Genomic DNA, 19,134 nt, shown 5'->3' with positions numbered 1-19,134 from the left:
TTGAATTTTCCATTTAGTCTGCTGGCTGAGTTTCCTCAGCTATAACATTATCAAACTGTGCCAGAAAGGGGTCATATGTGTGCATGTGTACAAATAAACACTTCTCACAATTGAAGTAATTACTATTTTGCACTGTAATACCTTTCTTCTCCTCCAATAATCTCATCAATTTATTCTCTATTAATAAAAAAGGACAAATCCCTGCTGTATTTTTAGTGGACACTCATTCATTTGGTTTAGAGTGTGGAGCTGCTAATATACTGCTGGTGTCTAAGAAGCTCTGGTCTCCTCTTTGTTAAATGAAAGCCACAAACAAAACAGACTCCAAATACAGAATTTTCATTCTGAATGCTTTGGTAAAAGGAGAAGCTAAGGGCTAGGCAGCAGTTTGGCTCAAACAATGGTAAACATTCTCACTTACCCAGATAGGAACATATGGATTAAAGCTTTTGTCCTTCAAATCTAGTCTTTTGTCTCTATCTTACCACTACAAGATAAATGAGAAGTTCAAAACAGTGCTTTGACTGCCCTTGATCAAGGACTTTGCAGCAGGTAAGGGCTAATGTCCCAATCTGGCATAGTATTTAAGCATGTATTTATCTTAGAGCATCTATCAGCAGCTCCACAGCTTTTTGCCCTGGTTTGAGGCAGGCGAGCAGATTGCTGCATGAAACCTTGTTAAAATTCAGAGGCACACAAAAACAGATGAGTGATCAAGAACTGTGTCATTAAACATACTGCACTAGATGCTCGCATTGCCTTTTCTTTTTTTTTTTTTTACCCGGAGTAAAAGTAGTTGTATTCTCCATCTCAAAAAAGCAGAAGCCTTTTATTATATAAAAAAGATTTTATTATAAAATTATGCCATACACAAAGGAGTTTTCTGCCACATAAATTTTCATAGTGTAGTTTTAACATTAAAATAATGTCCAGAAGCAGGAATTTAAGTTAAAGAGTCTGTCAGGCTACCTCTGGTTGCCTGTTCTCTATGCAGCTGTTCTCCAGTAGCACACCTTTTTGTATTCTCTTTTGAATTGCTGTTATTTTTCCTCTTCTCTCCGAGGCCGTTTGCGAGGGTTCATTTCAGTACTTTCCGTGTTTTGGGTGACAGCTGGAGGCTGCACATCTCGGAAGCCATGGGGCTGTAATATGTAAGTAAAATCATGTGATATCACTTCTATGGATATAAAGCATGAGTAACTAGTTCCCAGAAGATCAGAATAAGGAAGGCATGATGCTATCGTTTATTTTAGCTGAGTGGCTGCAGAATGTTTATAGACCAGGCTAAGCTCAGAACTGAAAAGTTCTCAGCACACATACTGACTAATAACTGCCTCTCCTGGTTTTACTTTTTAAAGATACTTTCTCTTCATCAGTGAGGCTAGCATCTTCATTTTACCATTAATAACCCCTATGACTGCAAAGCAGTGCTTCTCTGTAAATTAACTTATGCTGTCTATTTATTTAAATTAAAAGCCAAATCCTTCAGCCCATATTCAAGTCAAACTCCCACGGAAGCAAGATGACTGCTGGATTATTAATCACCTCAGCCATTTTCAGAAACAAAACTGAAAATCTCTAAGACCTAGGGTATTTTTGCTTCATGCATCTATTTAATGAACTGAAAACACTGATGAGACATTTTAAGAACAGGGTATCTGAATCAGTCTTTCCAGACTGCAGAGACTGCCCCAGCATAGTGATTTATGGGACACAATGGGCTGAGAACCTTTAACTGCCAAAAACTACACATCGAATTGAAAACTAGATGCTGCTACCCAGTAGAGAGCTTAAGGTGATCTAATTTGCTTAGTAACTCTGGTATTTTCTGTTGCATTAGCTCACAGTTTGATGATATTAAAAGATATTAAAATATGAAAGATCTGGAAAATTTGGTTAGTTAAATGTCATCAATTATCACATAACATTGAGATGTTATATGAAGCCTGCAACTGTCTTTCCATCTCCAAATGCTGTGTAGGGAGCCCTGCTGACAGCTTGGTGAAGGGCTCTCACTGCAGTACAGACTTAAGACAGGAAAAGGTGTTAAAAAGAAAAAGAAATTGTTTTGGGAATCCTAAACACCCAGGTAGAGACAAGGGGAGGGGGGTGAGAGCATTTCAGGAAGGCTGGCACTTCAGGTTAGTGCAGTGTGAAAAATCAGCTAGAATTACTATCAAATATGTGACATTTTATTTTATATAAAATGCCAACGTGTCCCACACCAAGATTAACCCAAGACAAAACCAAACAAAATGTTTTGCTTAAGTCTCTCATCTCTCTATTTCTAATTCTAAATGCCTCAGTCTGCTATTTTTTTTTAAGGGAACAAACAGCTAGAGCGCCACAAGGGCAGAACTTGTGCAGTCCCTCTATTTTAAGCAACTCAAGTGTTATTCTAAATAGCATAATGGGGAATCTTCAAGTTTAGTGTTTCACTGCTGCTTGCATCTAATCTTTGCCATTTCCCTTAGGCACAAAGGTGGATCAAAGCCAAGAATCCACTTAATCCAGCATGCTAGACTCTCGGTAAAAGCATTCCAATGGCTATAAAGGCCAGAACATGATGGAGTAGGCTGCTTAGTATGGATGTTTTGCATTCAGTTAAAGGCATGTGTATACTAGACACAGCCTCTCTCCAGTGAAAAAGAAAATAAGAATTTTGTATGCGTATCCAAAGCCTGATAATCATCTTTATATGGAGAGAACATGGCTAACAGAACTATGGTTTAAAAAGGGCCACTTGGACCTATGTAGCTTGGACTTGTTACTGTCATTCTGGGTTGGTCTTCAGTGTCTCCTGGAGTCCACAGACTGCATCAGGACTGACAAAGATAGATGGTGTTATTACTTGAAAGGTAAAGGTATTCTCATTGTTAGTCTGGCAGACTCTCCAAATTTCAGGGAAATACCAACAGTTCCTACCCAGGGTACAGGTTCTGGGTCTCTGCCTTTCATGATCAAATAATCAGGTCATACTACCTGGGACATTTAGCTCATCTGATTCACCCGTTTATTCCCTTGTGCTTAAATCAATTTGCATTTCTTATTCTGCACTTAAGAATGAATCTTTATCAGCCTGTGAAAAGTAGTATTTAATTTGGTAGGTGTTTCACAGCTTCCACGCTTGCTCAGACTGGTGACCAACACTTGGAAAAGAACTAGAGCTCAGGCACTAAGTTACATACTTCTCCATCAGCATACAGGCACCGAACAGTTTGGTACTTTTGACAAACTGGCTATCTGATTTGCATTGAAATTAACAGCACGTATAAGCCTAAGCATCTTAGAGGATCTGAGCTTCTTGAATTTATGATTTTTTGTATGCTGGTTATAGATGTATGCACACACAGATGTGCTAGATTATTTGGAAGCACTGAACACATATTTACATCTTCCAGTTTAACCACTGAGATGGGAATGAGAAATAGTAACAGCAAACAGTTACAATTAGACCCAAATTTCATGAAAGAAACAGGGATAATACATTTTTTTTTTTACTTAGAGAAACCGTCTGCTGAAGCAGCTCAACAGGATTAAGGGGGAAAAAAAAACACGGGGATAATCTGAAGTTTTAACTAATCTTTGATTAGGATGCATGCTCAACTGTATTTCAAGATAGTGTGCATTCACATGGATGAGGAGAACATAGCTGTTTTATAATATGTATAAAGCTGAAAAGGCAATTAAACTAAGATAAAATCCATGCGTTTGGCAGCTGGAGAGAGAGGGCTACACAGTCACTCCACATGATCTAAACAACCTTAGAATGCGTTCCCATTTACCCTTCCAGTCTTTACAGATCTAAAAAAAAAAAAATAATAACATATAAAGTGGTATTTCATCTATCCAGGTGAATATATTTAGAAGTGAGGAAAAAAAATCAGATTTCTACTCAATAGTTTGAAGACCTCATTTTATGGCAGCATTAAAATCTGCAGGAAATGCTATGGCAACGTGTTTCCATGAGGACACACAGCAAATAGCTATGGCATGTACCTATGTATCTGACATTTGAAGATACGAAAGTTGAGTGCTTGCTTTTTAACCTATGAACACTTTAGACAATATATATTCTCATTAATATGCACCTAAACACTCCACAAAAGAAAATCATAGAATTTACCTAGGGCTGAATAAGGACTCCAGCTGGAGGCTCATCATTTAATAGTGATGGAAGAAGAAAATCTGTAGGTACTGCCTGGTCATAAGGTCACTGGTAGGACACTACAAAAGCTACAAAAGACCTAAGTACAACCTGTGTTATATCAGGCAAAGTACTTAGAGCAGAGATGTGGAAATATGTATGGCATAAAGCACTGCTAAGGCCTCTGGAATACCATATGTGATGCTCATTCTTGTCCTAAAAAAAATACATTCAAACTGCAACAGATGCAGAGAGGAGCCACTGGGGAAACAAACAGTCTGACAAGAGAGAAAGCAGCCTGGCTTGCTGAGGTCTCCCGAAAGGAAGGCTCAGAGTGCAAGACTGTCTTCTGGAATCGCACATAGGCCAAGAGTTAACATCAAGGGCAGATAAACTAAGCAGCAATAGCACAAGAAGAGATGGATGCACGTTGCCTGTAAATTTGTTCTTGAAATCAAACTCTTTTAACTCTTAAGAGCAGTAACATGCTGGAACATTTTTATAAAAAGGAGCAAAATATTCATTAACCTGGAGACATCCCAGTATTCCTGGCTAAGTAAGCTGAAATGCAACACTAAGAAAGCAAACTGCATTCTCAGATTTGTCTGTATCTGAAAAGTTACATCTAACATTTCTGTATCTCCATCCCAAAAGAAATACTAACTGTAATGGTATATGGTATGGTTGACTCCTTCTGGCTCGGTGATTTGTACAACGTTGCCAACCTGGTTAAACAAAAACAGATAATAATCATCAGCGATACAATAATACAAAATTCCAAGTAACCAAATGATCAGACCCAAATTTTCCCACAATCATGGAGTAGATCACCAGTGCAATTCCTACGTGTGTATTTTCATATAGGTTGTATAAATTGTGGATGCCAAAATCCCCTCCCTGTGTGACCTGTCAGCTCAAATACAATACAGGCCTACTAACAAAGAACGACTAATTAGCCTTGCTTCATCACAGTATTTCATCACTTTTTATGAACAATATTAATTCTGAATTAATTTCAAATGCCACTTTCTTAAAATGCAAACAAAAAAGGTTTTGAGCATAATTCTTTCCTACTACATTAAGCAATCATTTGTTGCTTCACCTCTCAGGGTTGGGAGATACTCTCAAGAATTCAAAAACTTTCTGGGAGTTTTTTTCCTAGGTACTTCACAAGGCTGTCAATATAACCTAGTAGATGAAGAATGAGAACAAAATGTTCTATTTCTAAGCCTGACCTTGCCACTGACATACAGCATAGCTTTGAGTAAATCATTTCTCTTGTATTTCTCCTTTAACACTTTTTCGATTTTGTTCATTTAGATTCTAAGCAATGTATCTTGATTTCTGCTTATGCAGCACCTAGCCCAGTAAGTGCTTGTATAACACAGACTGAAGATTGCAAAACACCTCAACAGCAAGAGATTTTTCAACCAGTTCCATGGCTGCTAGTCTGCACCAAGCCCACCTGCCCAAAACTACACTTATGCAAAGCCAATTCAGAAAGTGTTCTCTCTGTTCCAGGACAGCTTACCAAGGATCTTGTTAATTATTTTTTTTTCCCTCCCTGAGGTGCCATTCTATTAGAGAGCACGTAATTACAGCCTGAGGAACACTGCCACTTCATATTAGCTACGCAGGGAATTCCTCAGAACATGTAAGTGGTGGGTTACACTTTACAAAACAGCCTAAATCTGAAGCTGTAGAAGCCATGCTTTTACAAGCGCTCAGCTGGAGCTCTGCTGCATACCTCTGACTCAACAGGATCTTTCCTCACAGTACTGAGAGCCCTTGTAATTAAGCTCTGACACATTTCCAGTAGTAGAGAGAAAGAAAGAGACAGGTATCACATTTAGTCAAAGCACAGTAAAATAATAATAATAAAAAAGGCAAATGGATTCTCTAATGGTCATCTTTGCACCTCAATAACCTAATATAAAACCAAGAACGACAAAACCACTATGGATCATCAGCTACAGGTAACTTATGTACACGTGCAACAAAAGCTAGCTACTTCTGCTTTTTACAGATAGGCAGTTATAATCTAAATTGTTATGCTTCTGCACGCCCTGCTCCACGTTAGCTGCATATTTAGCACAGTAAATAAACCACGTTTGCCTATCTTTGTCTTTCTTTCTGGAACCTATACCTCCATATTTCCTCACTCTGTTGCAGAAGGAAAAAAAAGCTCTTCAATTCTGATATACAAAATTAACTTTTGTTCATTCCGCAATCGTCATGTTGATGCAACTTCTCCCTTATAAAGGCTGTTAACTAATCAGTGTTAATTTAATTCAAAATTAAACAGACAGCTGTAATCATTCTGCATTGCCTTCAAACTCAGAATCTGAAAAACAAAATTCCGTAAGAAAATGTCACAGCATTTCTCTTTCAAGTTTAACAAGCAAAACTATGCACTACAGCACTCCAGTAGCGTTTTTGTATGTTGTTTGCAGAAGATTAGGGAATTGAACCAAGCCTCCTCAAGTCGCAGCACTGCGATACTACATGCAAGGCAAATTCAACTGTCCAGGAAATGGAAGTGAGCTTGCAATACAGAAAGAACCAGGAAACAAAGCAGACCTCACTGCAGCAGACAGAAGTTTATACTGTTTTTAGAAGGGTCATCTTCACTCCTTTGGGCTTCTAAAATTATCTTCCATAGGTCCACTCTGTACTGTAAGGCAGCTCTCTTCCCAATCCTCTACAGCTCACTGTAACTGAGTATTTGCATAGCTGTCCAGTATTTCAGAACCATCCTACCACATTTAAAACCGGAAAGGTCCAACAGCTGCCACTGAGGCTAAGGGGCCTCTGTTCTGTCTTTGTGAGACTTAATATGCAGGTGGAACGCTTTCTTTGGCATCAAACAGATTTATACTGACCGGGGCCTAAAAGACGGAAGCAAAGAAATTCTACTCCCTGCTTGCAAAGTACATACAGTGAGAATGAATTTGCAGGAAAGCTCACAAGTCTGTGACAGAGACAAGCCGTAACTTTTTTTTTTTTTTAAACCTAGCTGCCAGATCCTGAATTCTTGAGCCTAGGGAACTGCCATTAGGCTATTTTGATCAGACATGGCACAGCACTGCAACAAGCCGACCATAATAAAAAGGAGAAGCAGAACAGTTCAGTGACACCATCTTAGGTTGAACTAGATAGTTCTTAAGCCTCAATAGCCTGGGTCATAGAAGACCAAAGACAAAAGTCAAATTCAAAACCCTGCTTGGCAACTAGAGCTGGTTTGAAAAGACTCTGAAATGTCACACTTCTCAGTATTGCTATGTACCTTACTGGCCTACACTTTCACTTACCTCTGACTTTTGTCCCAGTGAAAGATTAAACGCACAGTAGCAGCATGTCCCCAGCTTTCTCCTGGGTAACATAAAATGACAGGCCATTTTATTTATCTCCTATAAAAGCAGCAGCATCAGTAAATTGAAGTGAAATTAGACCAGTCTTCAAACAAACAAACAAACAAAAAACCCACCACGATTAAACCATATATACTTTTCTTGTAGTAACGAATCACATCTTTTTCATACATGCAAGGATCAAATATACTGAAACAATGAATAACCCATGGACTCCACTGTATTTTATAGAAAGCTTGATGCAGTACTTTTTGTATTTGTAGAAATTTTTTATGTATACTTAATAAAGGATGGGTACTAGACTAATCTTGAAAACAGAGGCAGTAGGAAGAAAAGATTTTTCTAATTACTACTTAAGAAGTCTAGTGGGTATGTCTAAATCCTACTCTAAGATTCTGATATTCTGTCTCTTAGGCGTAATTATAAGCAAACATCACTCCCTTTGGGATACATGCTTTGGGAAAAAGTCAATGATTATTAAAGTATTAAGGGCCCCTGAAGCAGTCTTCCACTTCTGACAGAAGAATGCAAAAGGAACACAACCAAAAGTGAAGGGAAAAGAAAAATAAAAAGAGAACCAAGTTAGGAATGTTACTGTATTTCATGGGAAATGGCCCCACCGTTTTTTCACCCCTACCAAGCTCAGTCAATTTACAGACAGATTTATTTGGTGTTTTTCTCTGTTCATCCGTTCAGTAGTCTGAAGATGGATTAGATTTTAAGAGTCATTTGGGTTAAGTGCTGCAAGCCTCTCCTATTCACCTGCACACAGGTCTAACTTCTGGATCACTTATTCATTGGATCTCCATCACGTCTCTAGGCCCACATGCCCCATGGGCTCTGGTACTCATTGTAGCATAGTAAAGAAAAAAAACATGATTTGGCTGAAGACCTAGGCCCTCTAGGCATCTTGCCAGACCCCGCTCCATGATATTTAATTTGAGATTTTGGCTACCAGACACAGTTCCGAGTCAGATCAAAACACATTTTACAATGGGTACAAATTCCACACCAGAATTTTTCCAACTCTATCAAATATAAGAAAAGTATGCTACTGTAAAACGAGACATTTCTGAGTTAAACTGGTTGCAGATTAATATTTGACCTCCTTTCTAAATATATCAAGTAGAAATGTCTAGGAACACCCAGCTTAGCTATCACTGGTGGGAAAGAAAGCTGCCCCTCCATAAAGCTCTTGACTTAATACCTTGCAGCATCTGTGCTTTTTTTCCTCATAATTAAGAGCTTCCCTTCTGCTAGGAAGATGAGTAAGAGTTTAGAGATTAATGCCTTTGTACAATCTTAGAAATGTCAAAGGCTTACCAGTCAATGGGGGAAAAAATATGTAGGGGAGGCAATAGGATTCACTTCATTTGGGGTTTTGCTCCTGACCCATTCCTAAATAGTTTATTTGGCTACAACCAAGCATAGCTGAGTATGAGGTTCTTTAGCCTTTACAATGGGGCTGTTGAAATAGCATCCTTTCAGAGAGGGTCATAAAAAGCCACACCGTAATCCACCAGCTCAATACTTGCACTGAGTCTATGGAATAAATTCACATCAAATTGAAAACAGCTTTGTATCATTCTGAAATACTCAACTTGAGATATTGCTGTTTAGAATGAAAAGAACATCTCCTTGCTTGAATTTTTTACCAGCTGCTACAAACCCTCAATTTTGCAGGGTACATACTATTTAGTTCAACAACACCATGTGGTTACACATGCTCTGGTGAGAGTCACAATCAGTTTATGGTCAATAGGAGGTTATGTCAAATTAAATGTTTGTAAAAAGTAAAAATATGCGCAAGACAATACGTGATGCCTATGAATTATAGCCTGCTCTGAATCCTTTCATATTCTTTATTGTCCCTGCAACTTAATAAACAGAATAGCTCTCAAACATTGCTGGCTATTTAAAAAGGACAGAATCTATTAGCTTTAATTCAGTTTATAGCCAGAAAGGCTGCCAAAAATAACTAATACATCAGAGAGCAAGAGGCAAAAATGACAAAAAGGGTCAGATACTGAAAGCTGGTGCTTTATCTGCATGCACAGCTCAGAGTTCCACATTCTCCAAGGAGATGATCTGTATTTGTTCATCTTATCTTACATCTGTGCCTAATGGTTCAATGCCTGTACAGACACTGAGAACATCTTTGCCTTTGTACTGTCCCCTTTCTCTCCTTCCCCTCCAGGACAAGGGGTTCATTACTTAGTTCACAGAAACTGAAGCTGTGGTCAGAGAATTTGTGCCCTTTAACTGCATCACAAAATAATGTGTAGTTATGACCTACAAGAAGAAAAAGCTCAGAATTTAACTCTTAATTTGTCAAAACCTCTACTTCAGAAGAGCTGTTCTATTTTCCCCTGTGGCTAGGGAGACCAGACCAGCAGAAAACTCTATACGAGGTATTCTGCTCATTACAGGGTGAAATGGAAGCCCGTAAAAAGAACACTTAAACACACTACGGGCAGGCTGTAATTGAGGATCCCACAAAGAACTCCCCTCTACATCCTAGCTGCAGGGAGCAATGGGTAGGCAGTTCCAGCCACGCACCAAGTAAGAAACACCTTTGCAAATAAGCAATAGAAACATGTTCAAGTGTGATGGCAAAACAAACAATTTAAACTTATCTGGAGAGGCAGTGAATGATTCTCAGGGAATTCAGGAAATTGCAGTGTATTTTGAGGTGTGCAACCACTAAACTGGACACGTGTTCTTGTTGGTGCTTTAACCTGGTCATCGCCACCTTTGTGCTAGAGGTTTAATGCTCCCTCCTCCATCCCTACGTTCTTTGTATGATCACTCACCAGACAGTTTCAACCTAAATTACCTGATTTACCAGCAGCTTACTTACTACTTAAATAGCTGAAGCTTACCTGGCCCACTTTTGGCAGAAATGGATTGGGAGACAGTCACAAACAGCTCAGCCAGCATAAAGGATGAGGCAGTGACCTCCAGCAGGAGTAGTGGCCTCCTTAGCTGACACAGCTGCAGCTGGAACAGAGGTACCTCCACAGCCTAAGATCCTCAGGGGAAGGCTGCATCACACTAGATGCAGGTCTCCATCTAGTTACTCAGGCTGTTCTTAGCAGCACCATGTGCTTCCCCTTAAAGGGTGATTCAGTCTGCTTAAGGAATACTGATAGGTGTAATAATACAGAGTTAAGTATTAAAAATTGTTGAAAAACAAAAAAAAAGTCCAATGTTCTCAATCTGAGTTCCTGCAATTTTCAAATGTCATGACATTTGACATTTTTAATCCCTTTTCAAATACCTAACCGTAACTCTAACCTCCATGCCATGTTTGCATTTAGAATAAAATTTAATAGTTGCTAATTATAATTACAATGCTGACATATATAAGCCCTACTGCAGTTCCCCAGTGCTGGCGGTTCCAGATGGGACTAACAGTTTCACCATGGATTCCGCTACTCTGCAGAAATTCAGCAGGCAACTTCATTTCCTTTGCTCACAATGCCAAAAGAGAAGTCGTACACGGAAATATTAACTCAGGTTTCAACTCACAAGCTAAATACCTACCTAAAGCAGGTACCAACGTGGACTGGCTTTGTCCAATCCTTGTTGTCATTTGGTTTGTCAGAACTACCTATAAATGGAAACAGAAGCAAACAAAATTTCCAGAAAAGCAGCATACTAGTGGGAGGGAAGGCATGGATTTGTAAAAAGCTTTATTGATGAAATAATTCCTTAAGCACAACTCTTGCCAACGGAAATGAAGCAGTGTGTTAACAAGAAGAAACTATAAAGGTGCCTCATCTTTTCTCAACAGCCAAAACAAAATAAGACAAGCCTGCAAAATGTATTTTCAGTGTGCGTGAAAGGCCTTTAAATCTATCATTCAAGACTTATAAATAAATAAATAAATAAATAATTTTATTCTTTCCCAAGGGACACAAATTCTGCACAGCTTGTATCTTCTACAGCATTTGTATTGAATACTGTTTGGATCAGTATCTAGATGCACATGACTTGTACTAGCCCTCTATACAGAGACGAGAGTTCAGTCACTGTGGCATAAATGACCTTGATGGTGCTGCACAAAGCGTGTATAAGTCTAGTGATTAACAGAATTTCTGCACCTTGTAGTCTAAAAATGCGCAAGAGGGTACAATACAAAGCAGAATGAAAGTGAACAGACAGAGCGGGGGAGTGTTTTCGCAGCACAAATCACTCGTAGGAGGTTCACAGACAGTCTAGGTTAGATCTCTGGTAGAAATGGGGGTGGGTGAGACAGAAAAGAGCCAGAAATATTAATTGCAAAGTTCATTAAAAATGAAAAATAAAATAAAAAAACAACGTACCTATCTTAAACCTTACGGGTTTTCATTGTTTGACATGCTGTATGATTCTTACTTGAACAGGTAGAAAAGCACACTAGAGCAAGCAACTCCACTGAGCACAAGGGGCACACGCTAAAACTCATCACAAATGGATGACAGCAGCCCCCCAAAGGCTCCCCACCTCATTACTGGGGAAGGGCTGCTCTGGACATCCCAGCACAACCCACTGAGTTCACCTTTACAAACTCAAGAGAATTACCTTGCTACCATTCAGATTGCCCAGCTCTGCTGCCAGTCAAGTAATTTCCGAATTTATTTCCACGTAGCTTGCAGTCTAACTCAAGAACTAACGAGAAGGTCACTGAGTTAAACCATTTCTGAGGCTCTGTGACTGATCATTCTTTTTTAATCATGTGTTTATTTAGCAAGGGTTTGTACTGAACTCCTCACTTTTTCAATAGAAAAAAAAAGTGTATTTCCCTTGACGAAAAAAAACATGATACAATGACAACCACTCCCTCTCAAGGTCACCAGGTACCCAATTTACGAGTGAAAGCACTCTAACTGGAGGCTGTGCAAACGAAACAGTCACATAACATTCGTGTCCCCTGGTGCTCACACCAACAGGAGGAGCATTTATAATTCATGTCATAGGGGAAAAGGGGCACGCTTTCAGCAGCGAGCACCATCACCTAACCCAGGCAGAACACAGAGCTGTGCTCCTTCCCTTCCTGCAGCTATCAGAGGAAGCAGAAGGGGAGGCTCATTTTTAGCAGTTCCGAACAAAAGCCAATTGCGAGAGAGAGTTGTGGGTGACAAGGAAGCAAGACACCTGGAAACAGATACAGTGGCAAGCACCATTTTGAGACCCAGTAAGCTCTAATTCCTGAACAATGCTTTTTTGTGCCATAACAGACTTGCCAAAACAACTTCTGGAACAGATACAGCTTCCGAGTGCCATCTGCTGGTTACACGGCTGCACACTTGCAGGCCTCCATACTGGCATAAATGATGGAGGAACAATGCCCAGGAAGGAAGCTGTGGGTTTCCATGGGTGCCAAAACAGCAAACCAAACTGCAGCAGATAAATTGTTTTTCCTCCTTAAGGACAGAGCCTCCGCTGAGACAGTAGTTTATTTTTAAACAAAGGGTAGTTGTAACTGCTAAATATTCTGATGGCGTTTAACGTGTGTGCTTTGTAGGGAGAAGTTACTGAAGAAGCATTCTATTTCCAACCAAACTATGGAAGAAGATGATATGAAACAATAGGAAAAAAAGACACACTACCATTTAATTAAGATTCACAGGATGCTTTTTATTCAAATTTTACTTACTTTGGCAAGTGCAAGAATTTTCCATCTACACAGTTTTGCCTGTGTGATTCATCTATACTTACCAATCAAACTGGCAAACATAATAGGAAAGGACATTCCTGCAGCTTTAATTTGCTGTCTACAGACAACTACAAATCACATTGGTTTAATTCTTTGTAATGTATTTATTCCAAAGTAGCATCTTTTGTGATTTAAGCCTACCCAGACTTACCGCTGATTTATGATCATTCGCTATGATGATCAGCTGTTGTGCCAGACCGTTCAAAAGCCTTGTTCGAAGTGAGAGGTCCTCAAAGTCATGGCGAAATGGAAATGCAATTCCATCAATCACCACCAGTCGGACCTCAACACAGAAGAAAAGGAAGAACTGTCATTACTATCCTACAAACTGAAAAAAACAAAAGAGATCTTACAGCTCTTTGTAACAGCTTCGGGATGTTTTACACAAGGTGATAATTTTCTATACTGGCATCCACGAGAGTATCAAATAAAACTTAATGTTATTGCAGACAATCAGCATTGCACAAAAGAGTGCGAGGTAAAGAACCTCAAGCTCCAAACGCACTAGAATGCTTGCTAAGTGCAGTACTGTATTATTCACAGAACTATACTTCAGTCAACTCTCCGCGAACACTTTATTTCACCTTCTCCCTCAAAAAATAAGAGCCAAACCAAAACCAGAAGACATGCTGTTTGCAGTCACTGTTAATATCATCACATTCTGAAGGTCCCATCTATCTCGGAAGCATTCATTTTAACAGATGCTTTAAGATAGTCCAGACGCTATGCAATGGAGCTGAGTATCTATCCTGCCTGGAGACGCTTGCTTTGCTGAATTATGGCTTTTGTAGCAATCATTAGCTGAGCACAATGCTGCTGCAGGCTCATCACCCTCAAGACACTACATAAACATTAGTCTGGGATTTTGATTTATACTAACTTAATTTGTTGTAGCTGTTCTGTTGACCCAAATTTGCCTGAAATACAGAAGGGAGATGGATTGCCTTACGGTGTTCACGTTAAGCTGTCTCTAAAATCTTGGCTATCTGCATTAACGTACAAGACAACAAAGTGGAAACAAGAAAATTCTCATTTTCTGTATATTGATTTAACTCATTTAGTAGAAAGTAGCTTTGTGGCTGGAATATATAAGCCTGCAGCAAACACAGTGAAATGGCCCTGTGGCTCCAACTGGAAGAAAAAAAATCTTTATTTGAAAAGAACACCAAATAGTTGGAACCAAAATAAGATGTTTTTCTCTTATAATTTTTCTCCTTCCTGCAAATTAATTTCTATGAGCCTGTTCATCTTTGCTGTGTATAATTGTTGAGTGTAAGAACAATCAGTTTAACAGTATAAACATGACTCACATTAAAAGGGAATGTATACATAGTTATGTAACTTGCCTATCAGATTAAAACCCAGGTAGGATGTAATTTAGTTTATTTTCTTCCCGCTGCACTTGTTATAAAATAACACAGCCTCGCTTTGAAAAAGTTTAATAATACATACCCTTCACATCAGAGTTTTTCTCTGAAAGACCTTAATGAATTGTTTATTATGACAAGGATATTTTCTAAGATAGCCTTTTATACTTTATCGTTGTTTCTCTTACTACTAGGATCTTAAAGTAACTTGTATCACCCCGTCTTTCTTTGCATCTCTCCTAACAAAACCTAAAACCTGGAGATTTTCCTGCAGTCCCCAGTCTCAGCTCCAGATCTGCACAGAAGGATCAAACTAATTTTAATGAGAGCTAGATTGCAATGAGCAATCTGTCGAGCCACTTATAGCCTGTCCAAGGAACCACCAGAAGGTCTTATGGTTTTCCTGCAACCTTCAGTATTTCAGGCTCCAGGCCAAGCAGCAATAATCAGCACAGATGGTACCAAAGAACTGCAGCCCAATGTAACTGTGCTAATGAAGCCGTGTTCTTTCCACAAGAGCAAACACAACAGGGCACCGTTAGTACCTGGCAGAGAAAGGGAAATACCAGACTACACTATGCAAAAGTAAGACTCCCATCTGTGCTTTCAAGATCATAGCTTCCAAAAATGGAAATGATATGCAAAAAACAATTTAACCAAACAACACTGATTTGTGCTCTGTTGCAATGAGGCACAAATCTCCTTCCCCAAATCCTGCTCGGGAGTGATCTGCTGTGTAGAACCTAGAAATCTGGAAGGGAGGTGGAGAAAATATGCCTTGCAACAGCATTTCACTAAGAACTAGATGGTAGGCAACTTTTTGGCTGTAGTCCACCCAAGAGTTAAGCTGCAGGCTCTCGTTGCTTGTAGCAACAGAAGATGTACTAGAAAGAAGTTACAGTCACTTTCTGGATGCCAAGATGTGCAGGATACTTCTGGTCCTCAGTGATCTTCCAGGGGGAAAAAACTGGCACTAGGTCCTTCTGATCCCCCTGCACAACGGTCATCACACACGCACTGAGCTCAGACACCTGCAAGGCAGTTGTGTGATGATTCCCAAATCAGTCCTCATAGAAATATAACCTTTGTGGCAACAAAGATCCAGTACCCTCACCTTAAATTCGAGATTCAGAATGGTGACAGCATTGGTAGCAAAAGCTAATTACTTTCAGAAGTAATTGGGACAGGAATGAAAAGCAAACAAGCCTTACATTTGTACTCTGGCATCAGACAGTATATTACTGCCAGCCAAGCTGATGAGGCACCAGCATGTTACTCTTATTATACCGGAGAGTATCCCTGAAAATCTTTAGTGGAAAAATGAATGTTATCTTCAGGTAAGTCTGCAATAACTCTTACCTTTGAATGCTCTGAAAGAAAGTCTGGGAGCAGGTAGACCTGTGCTAGAAGCTCTATGTAGTCACGGCAACGGAAGTAATATATGTGAGAAAGGATACTTTCAAGAGAAAAAGTCTCCAAAGCCTTCTGATGATCTGAGAATAAATAGATGAATAACTGAGTCAGAAATCCATACTAGTGCATTGCTACTATGGTCATTCCACCATACTATGCCTTCCACATACAGCAACAACAGCAGCAAACACCCCAAAAACTTTGTTAAGACAAACAGTGAAGGTAAAGAGTGTGGAAAACATGTCTTCCATCTGGCTGGAAAGTCAGGAAGGTAGCGAGCAGATGCTATCTCAGCACTTGCACGTGGGTACACTTGAACCTCCAAGGGAGTGTGCCAAAAATGAAAAATTAATTTCTGAAAAAGAACTTTTCCTGTAAATCATTTTCAAGCCAGAACACCACTAGAGGACAACAGTGAGCATTAATCATGCATTGTTTAATGTACAGGAAGTAGCCCATTTATCTTGGGCTAAAAGTGTCCTTTTATCTTTGTTCAAACACCGTTCAGCCATGCTGCCTTAAGAAATTCTGCCTTTTCTTTTTCCTCAGCTGCTCTTCCTGTCTCTGCACTGCAGCACCTTATCCTTCAGTTTTTCCGGCAGAGCTGTGTTTGCTTTTGCTGTAAATTCAATCATTAAAGTGATTCATATTTAAAAAAGATAAACCAAGATCCCTAAAACAAACAAAAAACTACCAACGAATCATCACCCAGAAAAAAGAGTTATTCTTAAACTAGATCAGCTCAGCCTGCAGCATGGCTCCAGTCACAGTGACGCAGTTCACGGTATCATACGTAGGGGTGGAAGTAAAAGGCTGGCAGGAAGAACTACTTAAGCCAGCACTGCTGCTGAAACTCTCAAACTGCAAAATAGCAGCCTATGACACACCAGTTTCACTCAGATCCCAGCCTACTAGACAGAAAGAAACGTGTCACAGAATCATTACCTTCTTCTTGATGAGCTTCAGCAATTAGCTGGCAGTGCTGCACACAGGCGGCTGCAATATCCGCTACTCTGTCTACCATAAAACTTCCTTCGGTGTCAATGAACACCGCTTCTCCACAGACACCCCCGAAGCATTCTGGAATCTGTACATCTACCGCCAACTGCATGCTGTCACGGGAAACAAAGACAAAACCATAAACACGTTTGTTACAAGCATCTTCCCTCCTCACTCACTACATTTCTGCTGAGAAACACATAGAAGAGGAAGGTGCCTAGCCCACATCAAACTGCGAATTGATCAGGACTCTCATTGTAATTAAATTCAACAAAGAAAAGTGATTCTCAGTTGCACAAAAGTAATCTAAAAATAAAATACCATAGCTGTGTTTTCCCAACACCAGGCGCTCCACAGACCTCAGTGATCTTTGTCAGCTGCACGCCACCTCCCAGAATATTGTCTAGGGCCGAACAAAAGGTGATGATGAAGCCCTGTGCCTGCTCTTCTTCCAGAAGCTCCAGTGCTGTGCACTTTCTGGTGGTGGCAGCTCCCCCAGCAGTCCTTGCTGCATCGCCAGAACATTCCTGCCTTACAACCTGCAATGCCTCCAGTGCCTCTTCTTTGGAGATTCCAATTTCTAGGAGAGACAAAAATCATGAAGTGTTACCTTATTTTTATAAACAGCAATTTAAAATACAGACAGTACAACTTTTTAACAAAACGTGCCAATTCTGATGCATAACTCAAAATTATTAATTCTTTTAATGTAATAGTGCACAGAGCTTGCCAACATCTCCGGAACTAAAGACCTTATTTTCAAAAGAGCTGATTTTCAAAGCAACTCAGACCAATGATGCACTGGTGGCAATAAGCACTGTGTAAATAAAAAGCCCAGACCACTGTTCACAGATGCTGTTAGGATCTGGGAGAGCAATGTGCATCGTCTACACTGAATGCACTGTTAAGTTAACGTCATTTGAAGCAAATAAGGCCCTGAAAAACGAAGTTAGGCTGCAGACTAGTAAGTGGTAGTGACACCTACCTGCTGGTACCGTGAGTACTTGGGGTATTCCGGGGCTGAGCACCTTCACACCTTATTTTTAGATGTGAAGCACAGCCCTAGGAACAGAAGTGAGGCAGCACAAGCACGCTTGGGTACATCTTTATACACGGGGAGGCCAGGATCTGGCTACCACTACAACGGATCATCATAGATAGCAAAATTTCTAATAATAAAAATCGCGGTGCGCTTCTTACAAGGGCTGTACAAATCACATTGTAGATTCTTGAAAGGAAAAAAGCTCCTTAACTGTACACGTTACTTTCTTATGCTTAAAACAAAAGCAGCTTCCTAACTGCTTACGGTGGCTGACTGTGCTTCAAACGTGCAAGGGGGGAAGTCAGCGAGAGGGCGTATTCTGAATTTTTAGCGTCCCATTTGTGTTTACCACTAAACTTTTTTTTTGCAAAAGGGAATATTCTGAATTTTTAGCGTCCTATTTGTACTCATCACTCAACTTTTTTGTGTATTTCGTGTTGTTTTTATTATTATTATTATTATTTTGGAAACGAGAAGGAACTTTTGCCCATTTTCTTCCTTGGAGAGGTGTAGAACTCCCTAAACATCCCCCCCCTTCCCTGTCCCCTCAGAGCGACTCCTCAGGCAGCACCGAGCCCCCCCCAACCCCGGGCCCAGCCCCGCGCCCCACACCCGCTTCCCCCCGGGGCCGACCCGAGCCCTCCCCGTGCCTCTACCTCTGCTCAGCCCGCAGGGCCCGGTGTCCAGCAGCTCCTGCGCGGTCTGGAAGCCGGCAGCCGCCAGCCTGGCCCTCAGCGCGGGGCCGAGCGGCAGGCTGCCCACCGCCCGCTGCATGATGCCGCCGCCCCCCCCCCAGGGCCGCGCTAGGCCGCACCGGGCCGCGCTAGGCCCCGCCTGGCAACCGGGGGGGGGGGTGGAGCACTGCGCATGCGCCGCCCGCTGAGGCGCGAGGAGAGCCGGCACGTGACCGCGGCCGTTAGGGGGCGGTTGAGGGCGGTTGGTGCTGAGGGGGCGCTGAGGGTCCTTGGGGGGGGGGGGGGTGCGGGCTCCGTGCTCCCTTCAGCCCCTCAGAGAGGCCTCTGTGCCCCGCAGGTGTGAGAGGTGTGTTGGTATTTCCCCGCTGTCAGCTCTCGGCGCCCCTCCTTGTGCCCCTC

The 19,134-nt window shown here is 40.8% G+C and overlaps 1 protein-coding gene across 1 annotated transcript; it reads right to left on the bottom strand.

Moving 5' to 3' along the window:
- Positions 1-869: 869 nt before the first annotated feature.
- Positions 870-18,858, bottom strand: RAD51C (RAD51 paralog C). Its single transcript, XM_084299468.1, has 9 exons — positions 18,697-18,858; positions 17,320-17,578; positions 16,945-17,111; positions 15,946-16,079; positions 13,371-13,502; positions 11,065-11,131; positions 7,459-7,519; positions 4,812-4,872; positions 870-1,142 (listed from the first exon to the last, which is right to left on the bottom strand). Exons 1-9 carry the CDS (start codon positions 18,812-18,814, stop codon positions 1,041-1,043), a joined length of 1,101 nt encoding a protein of 366 aa, XP_084155594.1. The 5' UTR covers positions 18,815-18,858; the 3' UTR covers positions 870-1,040.
- Between the last annotated feature and the right edge of the window lie 276 nt (positions 18,859-19,134).

Source organism: Netta rufina, assembly GCF_964035555.1.
Source record: "Netta rufina genome assembly, chromosome: 21".
Taxonomy (NCBI): domain Eukaryota; kingdom Metazoa; phylum Chordata; class Aves; order Anseriformes; family Anatidae; genus Netta; species Netta rufina.
This window is presented reverse-complemented; position numbering and strand designations above follow the sequence as displayed.

Excerpts from the sequence above, each read along its gene's own strand:
- RAD51C (XM_084299468.1), bottom strand. The coding sequence starts at position 18,814 with ATGCAGCGGGCGGTGGGCAGCCTGCCGCTCGGCCCCGCGCTGAGGGCC. Across the intron at positions 13,503-15,945 it reads TTCTTTCAGAGCATTCAAAG|GTCCGACTGGTGGTGATTGA; the intron begins GTAAGAGTTATT and ends TTCTGTGTTGAG. Across the intron at positions 7,520-11,064 it reads CACGTTGGTACCTGCTTTAG|GAGAAAGCTGGGGACATGCT; the intron begins GTAGGTATTTAG and ends TATGTTACCCAG.